The following is a 16,124-nucleotide window of genomic DNA, read 5'->3' on the forward strand; positions in this document are numbered from 1 at the left end:
GTCCCTGTGATTATTCACTTTCTTTTTCACATGGATTTTAGCGCAACTTCAGACACAGAAAGCATGGAGCGAGGGCCTCTGCCTTCTAAACTCCTCTCCTATTCCAGCAGTGCCACAGGAATGGCTGCACTGGGAAGGTTTTCTTGTGTGAAACCCAGCAGTGTGGCTGGTGGTGTGTGACACCCCTCCCTGCCAGTGCAGCCACCGGCACGTCCCCGTGTCACGTCGCCAGTGTCTGTGACTCAGAGATAAGATGAAATCATGTTTTTTTTTTCTCAGTTGGTTTAAAAACACGTCCCTCGTCACCGCGGCCCCGTCCCGGCCACATCGTCAGCCTCACACACATGAGGTCAACGCTAAAGCATCGCTGCAAAACAAGGGCTCAGGCCAACCCTGGGGAAGGCCTGCAGGGTGGGGCCAGCTAGGAGCCGGGATAAATTCAGGGATTTTGGTGTAGCCTTTGCTCTTCCTCCTTCCCCTGGAAAGCTGCAGGGGAGCTCCTGGAGCTCCTGTGGCCATGCAGCTGCCGGGGCGGGTGCAGAGGCTGGTGGTGAGGCTGGAGCACGGCCTGGCCCACGGCAGCGGGGAGCTGCTGCACGGGTGGGTGCAGCTGGAGCTGCGCGGGGCGCTGCGGGTGCGGGCGCTGGAGGTGTGTGCCCGGGGCCTGGCCACCGTGCACTGGCTGGAGAGCCGCAGCATCGGCCTCAACGTCGTCTACCGGGACTACACGGCCTACCAGACCTTCCTGTACCGCCGCCACCAGCTCATCCCCGGTAAGCCCATGGCGCAGGGTGCGTGTCTGTGCCAGGGCAGGGGGTTGGGACCCCCTTGGATGTGTCTCTGTACCAGGCTGTGGGGTTGGGATCCCTTGCATGGGTCTCTGTACCAGGCTGTGGGGTTGGGATCCCTTGGATGTGTCTCTGTGCCAGGCTGTGGGGTTGGGATCCCTTGGATGGGTCTCTCTGTGCCAGGCTGTGGGGTTGGGATCCCTTGGATGTGTCTCTGTACCAGGCTGTGGGGTTGGGATCCCTTGGATGTGTCCCTGTGCTAGGGTAGGGGGTTGGGACACCCTTGGATGTGTCTCTGTGCCAGGGCAGGGGGTTGGGACCCCCTTGGATGGGTCTCTGTGCCAGGGCAGGGGGTTGGGACCCCCTTGCATGGGTCTCTGGGCCAGGCTGTGGGGTTGGGATCCTTTGGATGTGTCTCTGTGCCAGGCTGTGGGGTTGGGACCCCTTGGATGTGTCTCTGTGCCAGGCTGTGGGGTTGGGACCCCTTGGATGTGTCTCTGTGCCAGGGCAGGGGGTTGGGACACCCTTGGATGTGTCTCTGTGCCAGGCTGTGGGGTTGGGATCCCTTGGATGTGTCTCTGTGCCAGGGCAGGGGGTTGGGACCCCCTTGGATGTGTCTCTGTGCCAGGCTGTGGGGTTGGGATCCCTTGGATGTGTCTCTGTGCCAGGCTGTGGGGTTGGGATCCCTTGCATGGGTCTCTGTGCCAGGCTGTGGGGTTGGGACCCCTTGGATGTGTCTCTGTGCCAGGCTGTGGGGTTGGGACCCCCTCAGGCTGTAGGTGTCCCTGCAGAGGATCCTCTGCCCTCTGTGGGGGTTGCTGACCCACACAGGTCTGTTTGCCCCTCTTCTCACCTCGGCTGAGGGTTTCTCTCTCTGCTGTTGGTCTCCAGGAAGCTTCTGGCAAACCCAGGGCTGGGGAGCACCAGAGATTTGTGGCTTTTGTTGTGTTTGCATAGGGAAGAGCAAACACGAGTGTCTGCTCACAAGTGTGGAAAGAGCACTTAGTGCTTCAGCCAATGTTTGTTTTTGGGTCCCTGATGCTGGGACCGCGTGCCCAGCTGGCACGTTGCTTAGATCTGCTGCAAGAGCACAAGCCACTTGCATACCACAAGCCATTCTTTGTGTGCTTGGGATGAAATGATCCAGAGCTGAGGGATATGGGATGTCTCAGCTCTCCATCCACTCATTAACTCTGGCTTTTCTCAGGAACATGCATGCCTTTTATCCTCCCCTCCAGTAACAGTGTCACAGCCATTCCTCTGTGGCTTTTCTTCCCCCTTTCCCTGTTTCTCATGGCCTTGTTACTACCTGTGGCCTGGTTGCCCAGGCCTGGAGATGGCTGTAGGACTTATGCCGAGGGCATTTCATTGTGTCAGTGGCCAAGTGCAACCCAGAGAGCGGTGCCAGCCCAATCTGGCAAATGTAGACTTTGCAGGAATAAACTGGAGGGATGGAAAAAGGAACTGAGTTGGTTTCCTGGAGGTGTTCCTGTCTCTGGACTGCATTGGGAAGGTAATTTTCTCTATTTCTGGATGACTGTGCTCTGCCATCTGCTCCAAACACCTGCACTTCTCTGGAGTTTCTGTCTTTTGGCAGCAGCTCTTCCATGCTGTGCCTGAGGTTGTCCCCTTGGCAGCTGCACCTCTATGAAGTGTCCAAATTACAATTAAGCCCTTGCCCTGGATCCTGAGCGCTTGGTCATGCAGAACTTGGTTGGTGTCCCATTAGCTCTGAGGTGACAAGGGTGAGTTTATCCCCCATTATCCCTGCAGGAAATGTCTGTAGGGAAGCCACAAGCTGCTGCCAGCACGTTTGGATTCTGCTGCTGGGATTGTGTGTGATAGGAGCCCCTGGAGCCATCTGGGGAAGGGCACTTGGCCAAGGGCTGCAGGAATTGCAGGAGCTGCTCGGCCTCGCAGGCACCCTGCACACCTGTAGCTCAGAGCTGATGGTTCCTGGCCCCTGTTACTGCACAGGGAGTGCTGAGCTGGACTGCCTGGGGAGCAGAAAGCCACACCACAGCTTGGGGGCTGGGATTTTATTGTCTCTGTCCGTACACAGATCCCTTTTCTGCCTTGTGAGAGAGACACGTGTGATCACCAGGGCGTTTTAAGGGAGTGAATAGCAGAGAGGGGCTGTCCTGCAGCCAAAATAACTTCCTCTGGATCTCTCTGTCCCCTGTTCTGTCCCCAACAGCAGCGTGAGGGCCTTCTGATGTCAGCTGGTGAGAAACGTGCCACCATCCGCCAGTCAGTCCCTGTGACTGCTCCTTTCTTGTTGCTTCTCCACGAGATCAGCTGTGTCTGCGTGGTGTTTAAAAAATGCAGGTTTTGTCATGGTAACAAGGCAGTGCAGAGGAGGGAAGCCGGGCACAGATAAGCGCTCTCCCTTCTGCTCTCCCCTCAGCTGAGTTTATCTGCAGTTTCCTGGCAGGGTGGTGAGCGCTGGCACCGGGGTGCTGTGCTGAGAGACAAGAAAAAAGTGTGCAAGAAGGATGTTCAGGCAGGGCCTTTAAACGTGTGTTGTGTAATCATTTGAGAGAGGAGGAGAGGAAAAGGCAGGGGGCACAAGGAGAACCCTGGACTCTTCTGTGTGAGGTGATGGGAGGGCCCCGTGTCGTGCAGTGATCTTTTCTGTCCAAGGATCCTGCAGCACTTCCCAAAGGTGTAGTTCCTGCCCTGGTGAGGGACAAACATCCAGAAGCCATTTTATTTTCATGGAGACATCCAGAAGAGTTATGGCATCAGGGCTCTCCTTTGTTTGCGGGATGGCTCTCAATCATCACCTTAATCCTTGTCCATACACAGCAGTCCCCAGTCTGGCAGGGATGGAGCTGGTTCCTCAGTCTGGGAGCATGTGCTTGTGCCAGGCTCTACATTGTCCCATCTCACCCCCATCCCGGCTGCTATTTACCTGTTTACCTGCTGCATTCCCTTCTCTGGCGCTCCAGGGCCCCTCCTGTGACTCCGGGCTCGGAGGGGAGAAGGCAGCAGGTCCCAGCAGCTGGTCAGGGAAGGTGCAGCCCCCCATGAGCCGGGCAGGTGTCAGCTCCTGCCGGGAGCGGCTCCAGCCTGGCCAGACTCTAGATGGGGCTGAAGAGTTGGAGATCGTGCCCCGAGTGCTGTGCCCGGCCTGGCCGGGTTTGCCTTGGGCACCCAGCACCGCTCCTGAAAGGAAAACCCTCGGCTGTGCTTCCACAGCTTCTGGAGATCCCGGGAGGCAGGAGAGACCCTCTGTGGGTGCGTGGGTCCCAGAAGGGTCCCAGAGGGGTCCCAGAGGGGTCCAGGGGGGGCTGCCCTCCCTCCCCACGTGGCGGCAGCGAGGGACAGCCGGGGGCATCGCGTGCGCTGCCACGGGAGGGAGGTTTGGTTTGCAGGGATCCGCATCCCGTGGGCGAGGGCTGAGTCACGGCCCAGGGGTGTGTGCCGACAGGCGGGAGGAGGAGGAGGAGGAGGATGCCAAGCAAAGAGAGGGGGCCCAGCCAAGGCTCCAAACCCTCTCAAGAGCCTCCCCACCTCTAATGTCACTGCAGGGACAGCAGGCGCCTTCCCAGAGCCAGTGTCACCAGTTAACTCGTGCTGTGACGTGTCTTCCTTCCTCCTTTCCCTCTCCCTCTGCAGCGTTTGCTATGATTCATGTTTGCCCGTGGCAGCAAATGGTTGTGCATATAAAACAAACCACAGTCCCCTTCCCCTGGGGAGGGAGACAGACAATTCCAGTCCACCACTGGAAACAGCTAAAGCAGTGCCAGGCTTCAGCCCAGCTCAGTTTTTAAGTGGCTGCGATCAACTGAGTTCAGCACAGCAGGTCCTGCCTGGCATGGCTGGGAGCAACTCAAAAATCCCCAAAACTTGGGCAGCCAAGTGCTGAGTAACATTTTTAATGCCTGTTCTGTCTTATCCCCTACCCGTGCCGGGGGTGCAAGGCTCTGTGCTCCGTAAACATGACAACCATCATTAAAGTGGAAGTTTCAAAGGCTTCAATTAACCCTTTTGGGGGGCACAGATTCCTTTCTCCCCACTTTTACAACATCTTGGGGTGCTGCTGATGGAGATGTCCACCTTGGGAATCACCAGTTCCCAGTTTCCACACTTTCACCCGGGCTGAGCACAGGCAACCGTGGATGGCGCTGATGGAGCGACACCCTGTGCTGCTCCTGCCCGTGCAGGTGGAATTTATCACTGGGTTTTGGACACCAATCCCAGCAGAATCTGGTGGAAAACTGGTGCTCGCCTGGTTAACAAGCGCAGGGAAGAGGATTGCTCACGCTGTCATTGCACAAGCTGAACCCCAGCCAGTTCTGGATTTCTTAGAACTAAATGATGTCCCAGACATCACCGTGTCACCAGTTGGCTGGGCTGTGTCAGGAGCCCAGATCCAGCCTGCCCTGAGCCCTGGGAATGGCTCTCGGGAAGGGAAGGATGTGGGTCAATGTGTGGCTGGAAGGAGAGAGGTTTAGAGGGAGGAATCCCCCCTGGCCACAGCCCATGGCTGTGACCCTGGGAGTGGGGGTGCTGGATGAAGATGGGGTGGGATGTCAGGATTGGAGCTGCAGGGAGAGTTTCAGGGGCAAGAATGGGGATTTTGGGAGGAAAGGATGGGGATTTTGGGGGGCAAGGATAGAAGCTGACGAGTGAGCTTGAGGGACAAGGATGGGAGCTGGAAAAGAGCTCTGGGGGACAAGGATGGAGGTGAAGGGGAAACTTGACAGGCAAGGATGGAAGTTAGAGGAGGGCTTGGGGACCAAGGATGGGGAGTTTGGGGGGCAAGGGTGGGGATTTTGGGGGACAAGGACGGGGATTTTGGGGGGGCAAGGACAGAAGCTGGAATGGAGTTTGAGGGGCAACGATAGGAGCTGGAAGGGGATTTTGAGGGTCAAGAGTAGGAGCTGGAAGGGAGTTTTGGGAGGCAAGGATGGAGTTAGAGAGGAAATTTGTGGGGGCAAGGATAGATCCGGAAGGGATTCTGGGGGGCAAAGACAGAAGCTAGAGAAGGGCTTGGGGGCCAAGGATGGGAGCTGCAGGGAGTCCTGGGGGGGCAGCAGACAGGGGGTCACCCCCGGGCAGTGCTCAGCCCCCTGCCCAGCCCACGCTCCGGCGGCGATGTCTCGGTGTCTCGGGGTAAGTCGGGGAGCCCCGCGGGGAGCGGACACGGCACCGCACGGTCCAACCCCCCCGGGGAGCTCCGTCCAGCCGCGTTCCGTGCGGAGGGGCCGATCCGCACATGCTCCCTGCCTTGTTTTGCAGGGCCCGGCGGGGCCGGCCCGGCCCGGCCCGTCCCGCCCCGCCGGGGCCGCCCCCGGCCGCGCCGGGCGCTTAAAGCCGCGCCGGGCCGGGCTGAGCCGCATCGCGCCGGTCGGAGCTGAGCCGCGCCATGATTTTCGATCGCCTCAAACGCTTCTCGATCGTGCTGGAGGGCGCGGAGCGGGACGGCCCGGCCGCCTTCAGCCCCGGGCAGGCGGTGTCGGGCCGCGTGGTGCTGGAGCTGGCGGCGGCCGCACGGCTCGGGGCGCTCCGGCTGAGGGCCATGGGCGCTGCCCGCGTCCACTGGACCGAGTCCCGCAGCGCCGGCTCCAGCACCGCCTACACGCAGAGCTACAGCGACCAGGTGGAGTTTCTGAGCCACCGCGACACGCTGATGGCACCCCCAGGTACGGCACGGCCTGCCCGAGGGGCTCCTCCGGGGCTCGGCACCGCCCGGGCGGCGGCGAGGGGGGCCTGAGGGCACCGGGGGCTGCAGCAGCGGGGCTGTGGGGCTGCCCGGACACCCCGGCTCTCGGGTGCTCCGGACACCCCAACCGGATGAAATCTGGGTGCCTGGGACAGCCGCCGATGCTTGGGTGCATGGCACCCCAAAACTGCAGGAATCTGGGTGCTGGGGACAGCCTGGCTGCTGAGTGTGTGACACGCCAACAAGCTGAAATTTGGGGGTGTGGGGTGCCGTAGGGTCTGGGAATGGGCTGTGTGGGTCCCTGCAGACACCTCATGTTCTGGGTGCACCCCGAAATCTTGGGGTTTCGCTCAGCTGCTGTGCAGGGCACCTCGCTTAGGGACAAGACTCCCCCTCTCCTGTGAGCTGTTCATGGCAGGGAAGCAGTGTGGGAAAGCTGGAGGTTCAGGAGCTTGTTCTGAGGTGCAGGGATTGACCTAGATAATCCCCTGAGGTCCCCTCCACCCCTGGGATGCAAACTCTTGAGGGGCATGGGGGCTTGGCTGGCCACTCACCCTCAAATTGGGCATTTTGGGCTCTCACTCCAAAGCTGTGGCTGGGGTGGCTGCAGGATGAAGCAGAGCCCACCTGGGGAAGCTGCCCAGCTCTCTGAGGAGGTGCCCCTGGGCCGTGTGTGTCTGCAGACACATGGAATGCAGACAGTGCCCAGCTCTTGTGTCACAGCTGCTGCAGCTCAGCCCTGGCAGAAACATTGCTGTGCCCTCGTGCTGCTCCTTGCTGGGAGCTGCACATCTCTGTGACCCACCCGGGGAGGAAGTTCTGCAGGAGGGAGCTAATCCTCCTCAATCTGTTTTACCCACAGACAATGGTGAGGCCACTGTCCTGCAGGCAGGAAGGCACGAGTTCCCCTTCACCTTCCAGCTCCCCGAGTAAGTTGGTGTTTTTGGGGGGGAGAGGACATCTTGAAAATCAGGTTTTTGTGAGCAAAACCCTTCTAAAATTGTTTATTGCTCTTGCCCAGGACCCTGGCCACCTCCTTCGAGGGGAAGCATGGCAGTGTGCGCTACTGGGTGAAGGCCAAGCTGCACAGACCCTGGTCAACAGTGAAGAAGGCAAAGAAGGAGTTCACTGTGATTGAACCCATCGACATAAACACCCCTGCACTGCTGGTGAGCTCCCCCTGCTCCACCCTGGGGCTCTGACATCCAAAACTCAGCCAGGAAGCCCACGGGGAAGGTGTCTGCCTGCCCTTCAGCCTTACAGTGCAGGCCTGGTTTCCAGAGGGAATATTTTCCCCCTGTAACTTGTGCCCTCCAGCATTACCTGGGCTGGGCAGAGGTCAGCTGTGCCTCTTTGTTTTTGGAAACTTTAAGGCATTGCAACAGCTTCTTGCATCAGATACCTGAGAAATTGCTGATGCTCCCCGGCAGGTTCTTGGTGCCAGGGAGGTGATTGCTTTGAGTTTCATCCTTAGTTACTAAATAGCCTAAATATTTCCCTTTTTCCAGGCTCCCCAGGCAGGTGCTAAGGAGAAACTTGCACGTGCCTGGTACTGCAACCGTGGCCAAGTATCTGTGACTGCCAAGATTGACCGAAAAGGCTACACCCCAGGTGAGCCCTTGAACCTCAGTGGGCCCTGGGGCAGACCCCAGAGGAGGGGGTTTGGTGAGCTGGCAGGAAATCAGAGAACTTTAGATGTGAGCAGTGTCCTTGGGATGTTCCTCCTGGATGAAACCCTGTGCCTGCCCTGTCAGACAGCGTGGCCAGCCCTCGGTGGGCCTGTGCAGCAACTCCTCGAGGCAGTTCTGGGCTCTGCCTCGCCTGCTCCAGCGTGTGTGTGTCTGTTCTGGCAGGTGAGGTCATCCCCATCTTTGCTGAGATCGACAACTGCACGAGCCGTGCCGTGGTGCCCAAGGCAGCCATAATCCAGACCCAGACCTTCATTGCCCGGGGCACCAAGAAGCAGAAGAAGTCGGTGGTGACCAGCATCACCGGGGACCCCATCCCGGCCGGGAAGCGCGAGGTGTGGCACGGCCGGGCGCTGAAGATCCCGCCCGTGGGGCCGTCCATCCTGCAGTGCCGCATCATCCAGGTGGAATACTCCCTGAAGGTGAGTCAGCTCTGCAGGAGCTCAGGGGACATCCCTGCCCCTCCAGACTGGGAAAACACCACCAGCTAAGCTTCCCTGCTGCTCTCTGTCTCGGCAGGTTTGCGTGGATATTCCTGGGACGTCCAAGCTGCTCCTTGAATTGCCTCTTGTCATCGGGACCATCCCGCTGCATCCCTTTGGGAGCCGCACCTCCAGTGTCAGCAGCCAGTACAGCGTCAACCTGGACTGGCTCAGCACCATCCCAGAGCAGCTGGAGGGTGAGCATCTCCTTCTCCCTGGGATAAACCCCCTGGTCAGCAGAGTGAGATGCAAAGTTCTCAACTGGGCCAGTTTTACTTTTTTTTAACCCAATTTTTTGGTTTTGGTGCTGAATCTCTTGGGTTCCTTCCTCAGGGAACTGGGAGGGTTTGGGAAATAGTGGGTTTTACCTGCATGTCCCCCATTTATGGAGAGTGTTTACTGTTCCCTGATGGTTCTCCTTTCTCTCCAGCCCCTCCTGAGTACTCAGCAGTTGTGTCCAGCCCAGAGGCTGAGCAGGGCCTGGCTCCTCCGTGCCGCAGCGAACTCGGGGACATCCTGGAGGGTCCCTTCTTCGCCTACATCCAGGAATTCCGCTTCCGACCACCTCCACTGTATTCAGAGGTGATTAATCCCTCTGGGCTGGGAGGTTGGTGGAGGCTGGGATGTGCCACTGCTGAGGTTTTTGACTCTGGGCTTGGCTCTGCAGGTGGATCCAAACCCCGCATCGGAGAGCATCCGCCCGCGCTGCATGACCTGCTGAGAGAAGTGCATCGGCTGCGTGTGACAGCGTGACAATCCCTGGGGATGGCAGCTTGCACCCTCACAGCACTTGAGTCTGGAAACGGGGACGTGAGACCCCGACTGCACTCACCACCCTCACCACTCCTGTTGTGACTGTCCCTCGGGTGCCGTGGCAGGGTTGGAGAACACGAGGGGCTGGCGGTGTGGAGCGGCTCCGTGTGTGGCCGGGCAGGACACGTGGGGTTCAGAACTGCCCCAGGATTTTGGGGTTAGAACAGGGAATACGAGCTGAGATTGCTCTCTCCTTGCCTGCAGTGCCGTGCTCCGAAAACTTCTGTCAGCTCCTGGTGTGGAAAACAGGAGCTTGAAGGCATTTCTCAGGATTACTGGAGAGTGTTTGGATGGTGCTCAGGGTTGGGCCCTGGGGCATGCAGGTGCAGCCCTTTGCCTGTGGCTCACCAGGACTGCAGGTCCCCAAGGCAGTGAAAGGTCCTTTTCTGGCTGGATGAAGCAGAGGGCTCAGCCACTGCTGATAATCTTTGCCACAAGCCTGTGGGTACCTGTGGGGGGAGTGGTTTGAGCCACTTAACCAAACTCTAAAGGCCTCCAAGGGCTGATACAAGGATTTGGGGGATGAATTTATGATCTGTGAAAGTGTTTTGGTGCCATTTACTGAGAACAGGAAAGCTGGTTCTTGAGTGTCAGCACCAAACCTGCACAGCATGCTGGTGCCTCCCCCCAAGATGGGGCTGAAACCAGCCCCCAAACTGTGGTACCAGCACGGGGTGTTGGAGCTGTGGCTGGTGGCCAAGAAGGAGAGAGGGAAGCCCAGTCTAAGGCTGGTGGCAGCTACATGGGAGATGTGGAGTTGGGATGAATCTGTCAGGGCTGGGAGTCCTTGATGCTGTACCCCTAAAGGAGTCAGGGCCCTGGTGGGGTGAGGACCCAGCAGCAACCTGTGCTCATTGGGGTGGGAAATGGTGTGGGAAGGGCGAGCTGGATGTTGTAGTGAGGAGCCAGGGGCTGACCCCGCTCGCTGCAGGGGGACCTGAGCAGAGTTATGGGGCCGAGGACCTTTGCATTCCCTCACTGAGACAATCCCTGGCCATGCACAGCCAAAGCCAGTGTGCCTTGGGCTCTGTGCTGGGGTTGCTCAGATGAGTCTTTTCTATCTGTGAACACTTTTGTAATGACCACTCTTTGTCTCTACTCTTTTTGTATGACTTTTTGGTGGAGAATTTTTTGTCTGAAATAAATTCTTTAAACCAAGCTGTTGCCGGGATAGTTTTCTCTTCCTCTTTCTGCTTCCCGTTGTCTGGAGCCATGCTGTGGCTGTTGGGATGTGGGAGTGCTCCCTGTCCTCTCCTCACTGCCCTGCAGGCACCCAGCTGCACCCTGCCCCCAGTCCTGCACTGGGATTAACTGGGTCACTCGGCCAGCACAGCTCCCCAGCAGCTTTGGTCCCTTGAGCCTCCGGCACTTCCACATCTGTGCAGTTCTGGCACTTTTCCCCTTACCTGGGATGCAGGGCTGCCAGCAAACCTGTTGTATTTTTCCACACTTGCTTCCTGTTTGTGTCCAGGCTCCCGGAGGACAGACACAGTCTCCTCCATCCTGAAAGCCTGGCAGGGACCCAGCTGGGAGCTGGGACACTCCTGTGTTGGCTCAGCCAGTCCCAAGGAGGGTTGGGATCAGCCCTGTGCTGGCTGGGAGCTGCTGCCCTGTGGGAAGAGCTGAGAGGCTCCTTCACCTGCTTCCTGGGGCTGGAATTTGGTTTTTCACAGCACTTCTGTGCTCTGTGTCTCCCCTGGGCACGGCAAGTCTTGGTGCATGCAAGGCAGGTTTTGAATCAGGGCTTTAATTTTCTCTTCCATGGACTGTGCTGCTTAAAAATACTGCCCCTGGAATGTGATTTTTTTTTCCCCCCCCACTTTATTTTTTTGTTTGCTGAGCTGCTCAGCCCCGCAGCTGCACCAGAGCACGTGCTCCTGCCCTGAGCCAGAGGAGAGAACTTGTCCCCGTGTTTGCCTGTGAGAACCTGGTGCTCCTGCAACCTTTATTCAAATCTGGTTTTTATTTGGCATCCCTGATGCTCTGATTAATTTTTCCCGGGGGAGGATTAACCGGCCTCGCAGGGAATTTGTTTGTATCCCGGTTTGGGGGGATCGTGTCTGGATCTGCCGCTGGCAGCAGCAGCAGCGGTGGCCGGTGCTGCGTGGCCTCGGGGGTTTTTTGGTGACATCAAAGGGGACACGAAGCACAGCGCTGCAGCCCCAGGTGAGGATGGCCCCGAAGGCAGCCCTGTGACCAGGCTGATCCCATCCAGCCCCAGCCTGGCACAAGGGAGCCATTCTGAGCTGGCAAACGCCGAGCAGCAGGGCTGGCCGGGGGCTGATGGTCAGCCCCGGATCATCTGCCCCGGCTGCACAAGGGGATGTTTATTCCCCGGGCCGGAGGGGGAGGCGAGCACCCAGCACCCCGTGTCTGTCCTGCTGCGTCTTCCTGGGAAAAGGCGTCACACGGTGACGGGGACAGGCCATGCCGGGCAACCCAACACCGGTGGGCAGCGCTCCCGGTGCCCGTGTGGGAGCGATCTCTCCAGCAGGAATTCTTGTCTCCAGCGCCTCCAGGTTTTTCTCTCCAGGTTTTTCTCGTACAGTCGGGCAGTAGCACAGTGAGATTGGGGGGGTATGGCCAAGCTGGGGCTCCTGCCAGGAAAGGGCTGTACTCCTGAATCCTGAACCCCGGAGGGGCTAAAAATACCTCGTCTGGACATTTGGAGCCAGGGCACGGAGCAGACCCTTCCAGGCAGCGCTTTCACAACTGCTGGCAGTGCTGCCGGTGCTCCCTCCAACCTTCTGTTGTTTATCTGCCCCGGCTCCAAAGTCCTGATTGAACAGCCCGGGCTGTTCCAGGTTTATTGGCACGGGAGATTTGGGGCTCCCTGGGGGTCCGCTGAGCTGGAACGACCCCGTGCCCTGCACGGCGATGCCGCGGCAGCACCAAGACCCGACCCCGGGCAGGAGGCGCGTGATGCAATTACAGTGCCGGGATTATTTATAGCTCTTGGCCCCGTGCGCTGGAAAATGCTGCCCAGACCAGCCGTCAGAATCTGCTCCTTGCGAGGGGCACGGAAACTCGCCCCCATCCCCTGCTCTGCTCCTCTAGCCTGTCATTTTTGCCTTTCAATCCCAAAATTGTTGGAGCTCTTTGCCTCGGCCGCAGGGCTGCTGGGAGCCCACTCCCCTCTGCAGCTCACGGCTCTGCTGGGACACTCAATGCGGCCCCTTTCTGCAGCATTTTGGGGGGCTCCCCTTTCCCCCAGCCCTCCCCGGAGGATGCTCGGTGCCATCCCGGTGGCCCCGCAGCTGACGCTGCTGTCCGGAGGCCCGAGGGGTCAGTGGCGGGGTCCAGCTCGGCCGTGCCGCGGGGACAGTGACACGCCAAGCTTGTGGCTGGGGACAGAATGTGCCGGGGCTGGCGCAGCCCTGCGAGGGCCGGGATTAACTGCGCCGCTGCTGCCTCCGGCCCGGGCGCCCGTCCAGCTCCCAAAACAAGCACCGCCTTCCCCAGCCCAGCTGGCCTGAGCCCTGCGGGGTGCAGCTCACCCCAGAACCTGCCAGAACCGAGGGGCACCCACCGGGGGCTGATCTGTGTGCACGGGGCTCGGGCAGTGATGAGAAATCTGATTTTGGCCGAAGCAGAGTTCCCCGCGCTGGGGTCGGGGTTCGGGCACTGCCCAAATTCAGCATCTTTGCTCCGGTGGGACTCCGGGCTCGCAGCCCTCGCACCCTGCGGAGCAGCAGTGTCTGGAGCACCGGGACCTGCCCAGCCCAGTCACAGGGTCCCCGAGCACCGCGGGGACAAAGTCCCCAGCAGCACCAGGCCTTGCTTTGGGTTTGCTCCAGCCTCCGGCGCTGCGGAAGCACCAGGGCTCGGCCCTGGCAGCGTTTTTGAGCTCTGGGACTCTGAGGCTCCCCTTCATGCGGCAGAGCTGTGCCAGGGCTCCGGGAAGCAGCCGTGCACCCCGACATGCCGGGGCGGCATCGCGGCCGCCCTCCGCCCGCTGACTCAGCCGCCTTTGCCGGAGCTGCTGCCGCCCACGGAAACCGCAGGCAAAGTCCCCGCATCCCTGAGCCGGGGCTTTTCCCTCCGGCTCGACAGGAATCGCAGCTTTTCCCCAGCCTGGTGCGGGCAGCGAGCCCCTCCGGCTGCGGGGGGAAACTGCGGAGAAACCGCAGAATTTTTTTATTCCAAACCTTTTTTTTTTTTTTTTAAATTCCAAAAAGCGGGGTCTGGAGCAGCCTGGTGGCTGCACGTGCCACACGTCCCGTCCCCTGTGAGCATCGCGCCAGCAGCAGGGTGACATCACCGGGACACCCCACAAACCTCGAGGGTGGCCGGTGCTGCCCGTGTTGTCTTTGCAGCAAATCGCCACCTTTATTCACTGTATCAAAACCAACCCCTTGTTTTTTTGGGTCTGACCCACCTCATTTGGGGTCCCTCACTGTTGGCACTGCCCGGCCCCTTGCGCAGTCGCTCCTCGCTCCTTCCCTTCCTCGGGCAATGGAAAATTTTTGTGACTTTTTGACTTTCCTCCCGTTGTTTGGGAGCGAGGAAGGGGCCGGTGCCGCGCACAAACATGTCTATGTATAAACACCGGGGACCGTGCCAGGGATGGAGCCGCCGGCACCGGACCCTCCCCACGGAGCCGGGTGTCCCCTGTCCTGCCGGGACCCCAGAGTGGCGCTCAGTGACCCAGAGCCGTCCCCGTGGGGACGCAAATATTTTGGCTTTGTTAAAAAACAACAACAACAACAACTCTTAAAAGAAAAATCCCCGCCACCTCCCGGGTCATCCAGCGGCTGCACGTGATGTGTTGGCACACAAACAGGGAGCCTGGGGACGGGGCACGGCTCCCCCGCTGGGGTCTGCGGGTGACACGGCCGTGCCCTGTGCCAGGGATGTGGAGCCATGGGATTTTGCTCCCAGCGCCGCTGTCAGTCCCAGGAGCCGCTTCACAAATCGTAGAGAAGTTCCCGTCCAGCCCCGGGTGGGTGCGCGGTCCCCAGGGGGATGTGGCACGGTGACATCCCCCACCCTGACCCCCGCAGGTGAAACCTGGCTCGTGTGGCACCAGGGAGGAGCGAGGGGCACCGCAGTCACTGCTGAGCTGCTCTGGGGGTCAGTGGGGACACAGCTGGCCACATCTGAGACGCGGCGAGTGCGGGGCTGTCACCTCCCTGCTCCTCAGGGGTGATGGGGCAGCCTTGTCAAACCCCACGGCTCTGATCCCTCCTCCCACCCCCCAGCCTCAAAGTCTTCAGAAACCGGGTTGTGCTCCTTTTTTTCTTCCCTATTACCCTGCAAGAAGCAGCAAACTAGAGCTGATTTCAACAAAAAACCACCTCAGACCAAGCTCGGTTTGGGGAGAGAAGGCTCCAAGGCAGCTCGCAGGGATGCCCACACATGGGCAGCAGCCTGCAGCGAGCCCCCTCCCCATCTCCCAACCTCATCAGCAGCCTGAAGCCGGTTATCTTTAAACGCGAAGGGTTATGCGGAGCAGGGAGAGGGATTTTCCTGCTGAGCAGCTGTGTAAATGCCACCGCATCCCGGCCCAGCGATGGAGGCAGCGATAGCCCGAGGGGTCCCGGCTGGTTGGGCCGGGCAGTGCCGGTGGGGAGGGCGGCTGCGGCGCTGCCGGGCGGTCCCGGAGGGGCTCCAGCCGGTTCCCTCCGCTTTCCCGGCGGTTTTGGTGTGTGAAAAAAATGAGGGAGAGTCAATCTGCCTGCAAAGAGCTGGTAAACACCCTGGGAGGGGATCTGCGAGAAGGGGGGTTGCTCTTGGTCCCGTGTTTATCGCTGCAAAGCTGGGCTGGCAGCTTGCTGGGATGAGACAGATGGGGGAGGCTGCTGTAAAAAGGCGATTTTTTGGGGGCTTTCTGGTTATCGAGTTGTCCTTAGCTCAACTCTGGCCGTCTGCTTGAGCAAAATATGTTTATGCTGCAAAACCTCTGGCCGGCTCGGCTGCCAAGGGGGCAGGGAACGCGAGTGGCGATAAGGGCGCAGCGTCCTCCCCTTTCGGATCACCCGATACCCAGGGGAGCGACCGCCCGCCTCCCGACACCCCGAGATTATGATTTCTTTTACTATTATTATAAAGTTTCCGTTGAAATAAAAAACAAAACAAAACAAAAAAAACCCAACAAAACCCAAAACCCCAAAACAAAACAAACCCATAATTCAATGGCTGTTGCTTTGCAGCTGCCAAAGCCTGGAAAGCTTCGGCCGTGCCAGGGGCTGAGCTGCCCTGCGAGCAGCCATCCGAGAATATTCAAACTGCAGGGAGGAAAATGCCTCCTGCCACGGAAGGAGATGGTTTTTCAACCACCTCTCCCGGCTGGCGAGCTGGGGCTCGCAGCATCCCGGCAGGGATTTCAGTGATCTGAGCATCCAGTGCCGCCCCGAGGGCAGCTCTGAGCCCCTCTCGGTGGTGGGGAAAGATGAAATATTCACTTTCGCTGCTGCTTCAAGCCGTTTTTCATGGCTGGGTTTGGAAACAGCCGTGGCCCGGGTGAGGCTGTTGCAGCTGACGTGAGCAGGAAAGAGCCGGGGCGGCCCCGGGGCCTGTTTGCGAAGTAGAACCGAGTTGTTGTTGTTGTTGTGACACCGAATGGTTGCAAAACGCCGGCTCTGAAATACCCGTGACTTTCAAAACAAGCTGGGCCCAGCTGCGGCCGGCGGCTCTCTGTCCACATGTGTCCGTCTGTCCAGCTGTGGGCCCTGCAGCCCCT

At 59.4% G+C, this 16,124-nt stretch overlaps 3 protein-coding genes across 4 annotated transcripts in view; 2 read left to right on the plus strand and 1 right to left on the minus strand.

Moving 5' to 3' along the window:
• Nucleotides 1–335: 335 nt before the first annotated feature.
• On the plus strand, nucleotides 336–10,600 carry ARRDC2 (arrestin domain containing 2). 2 transcript variants are annotated; one of them, XM_058858487.1, is made up of 8 exons: nucleotides 336–773; nucleotides 7,322–7,388; nucleotides 7,481–7,628; nucleotides 7,968–8,070; nucleotides 8,313–8,569; nucleotides 8,667–8,826; nucleotides 9,060–9,211; nucleotides 9,297–10,600. In XM_058858487.1, exons 1-8 carry the CDS (start codon nucleotides 518–520, stop codon nucleotides 9,348–9,350), a joined length of 1,197 nt encoding a protein of 398 aa, XP_058714470.1. In that variant the 5' UTR covers nucleotides 336–517; the 3' UTR covers nucleotides 9,351–10,600. The 2 variants fall into 2 exon arrangements, with proteins under 2 accessions (XP_058714470.1, XP_058714469.1); XM_058858486.1 differs by lacking the exon at nucleotides 336–773 and adding an exon at nucleotides 6,022–6,439.
• Nucleotides 737–1,905, minus strand: LOC131589253 (uncharacterized). Its single transcript, XM_058858489.1, has 2 exons — nucleotides 1,070–1,905; nucleotides 737–867 (listed from the first exon to the last, which is right to left on the minus strand). The coding sequence occupies exons 1-2, from the start codon at nucleotides 1,903–1,905 to the stop codon at nucleotides 765–767; spliced, it is 939 nt and encodes a 312-aa protein (XP_058714472.1). The 3' UTR covers nucleotides 737–764.
• A 1,757-nt stretch (nucleotides 10,601–12,357) lies between the features above and the next one.
• MAST3 (microtubule associated serine/threonine kinase 3) overlaps nucleotides 12,358–16,124 on the plus strand; it is a 42,063-nt gene continuing 38,296 nt past the window's right edge. The window contains exon 1 of the mRNA XM_058858562.1: nucleotides 12,358–15,132. Coding sequence (XP_058714545.1) covers nucleotides 15,100–15,132 — 33 coding nt within the window. The 5' untranslated portion in view covers nucleotides 12,358–15,099. The remainder of the gene's footprint in view (nucleotides 15,133–16,124) is intronic.

Source organism: Poecile atricapillus, chromosome 28 (assembly GCF_030490865.1).
Source record: "Poecile atricapillus isolate bPoeAtr1 chromosome 28, bPoeAtr1.hap1, whole genome shotgun sequence".
Taxonomy (NCBI): domain Eukaryota; kingdom Metazoa; phylum Chordata; class Aves; order Passeriformes; family Paridae; genus Poecile; species Poecile atricapillus.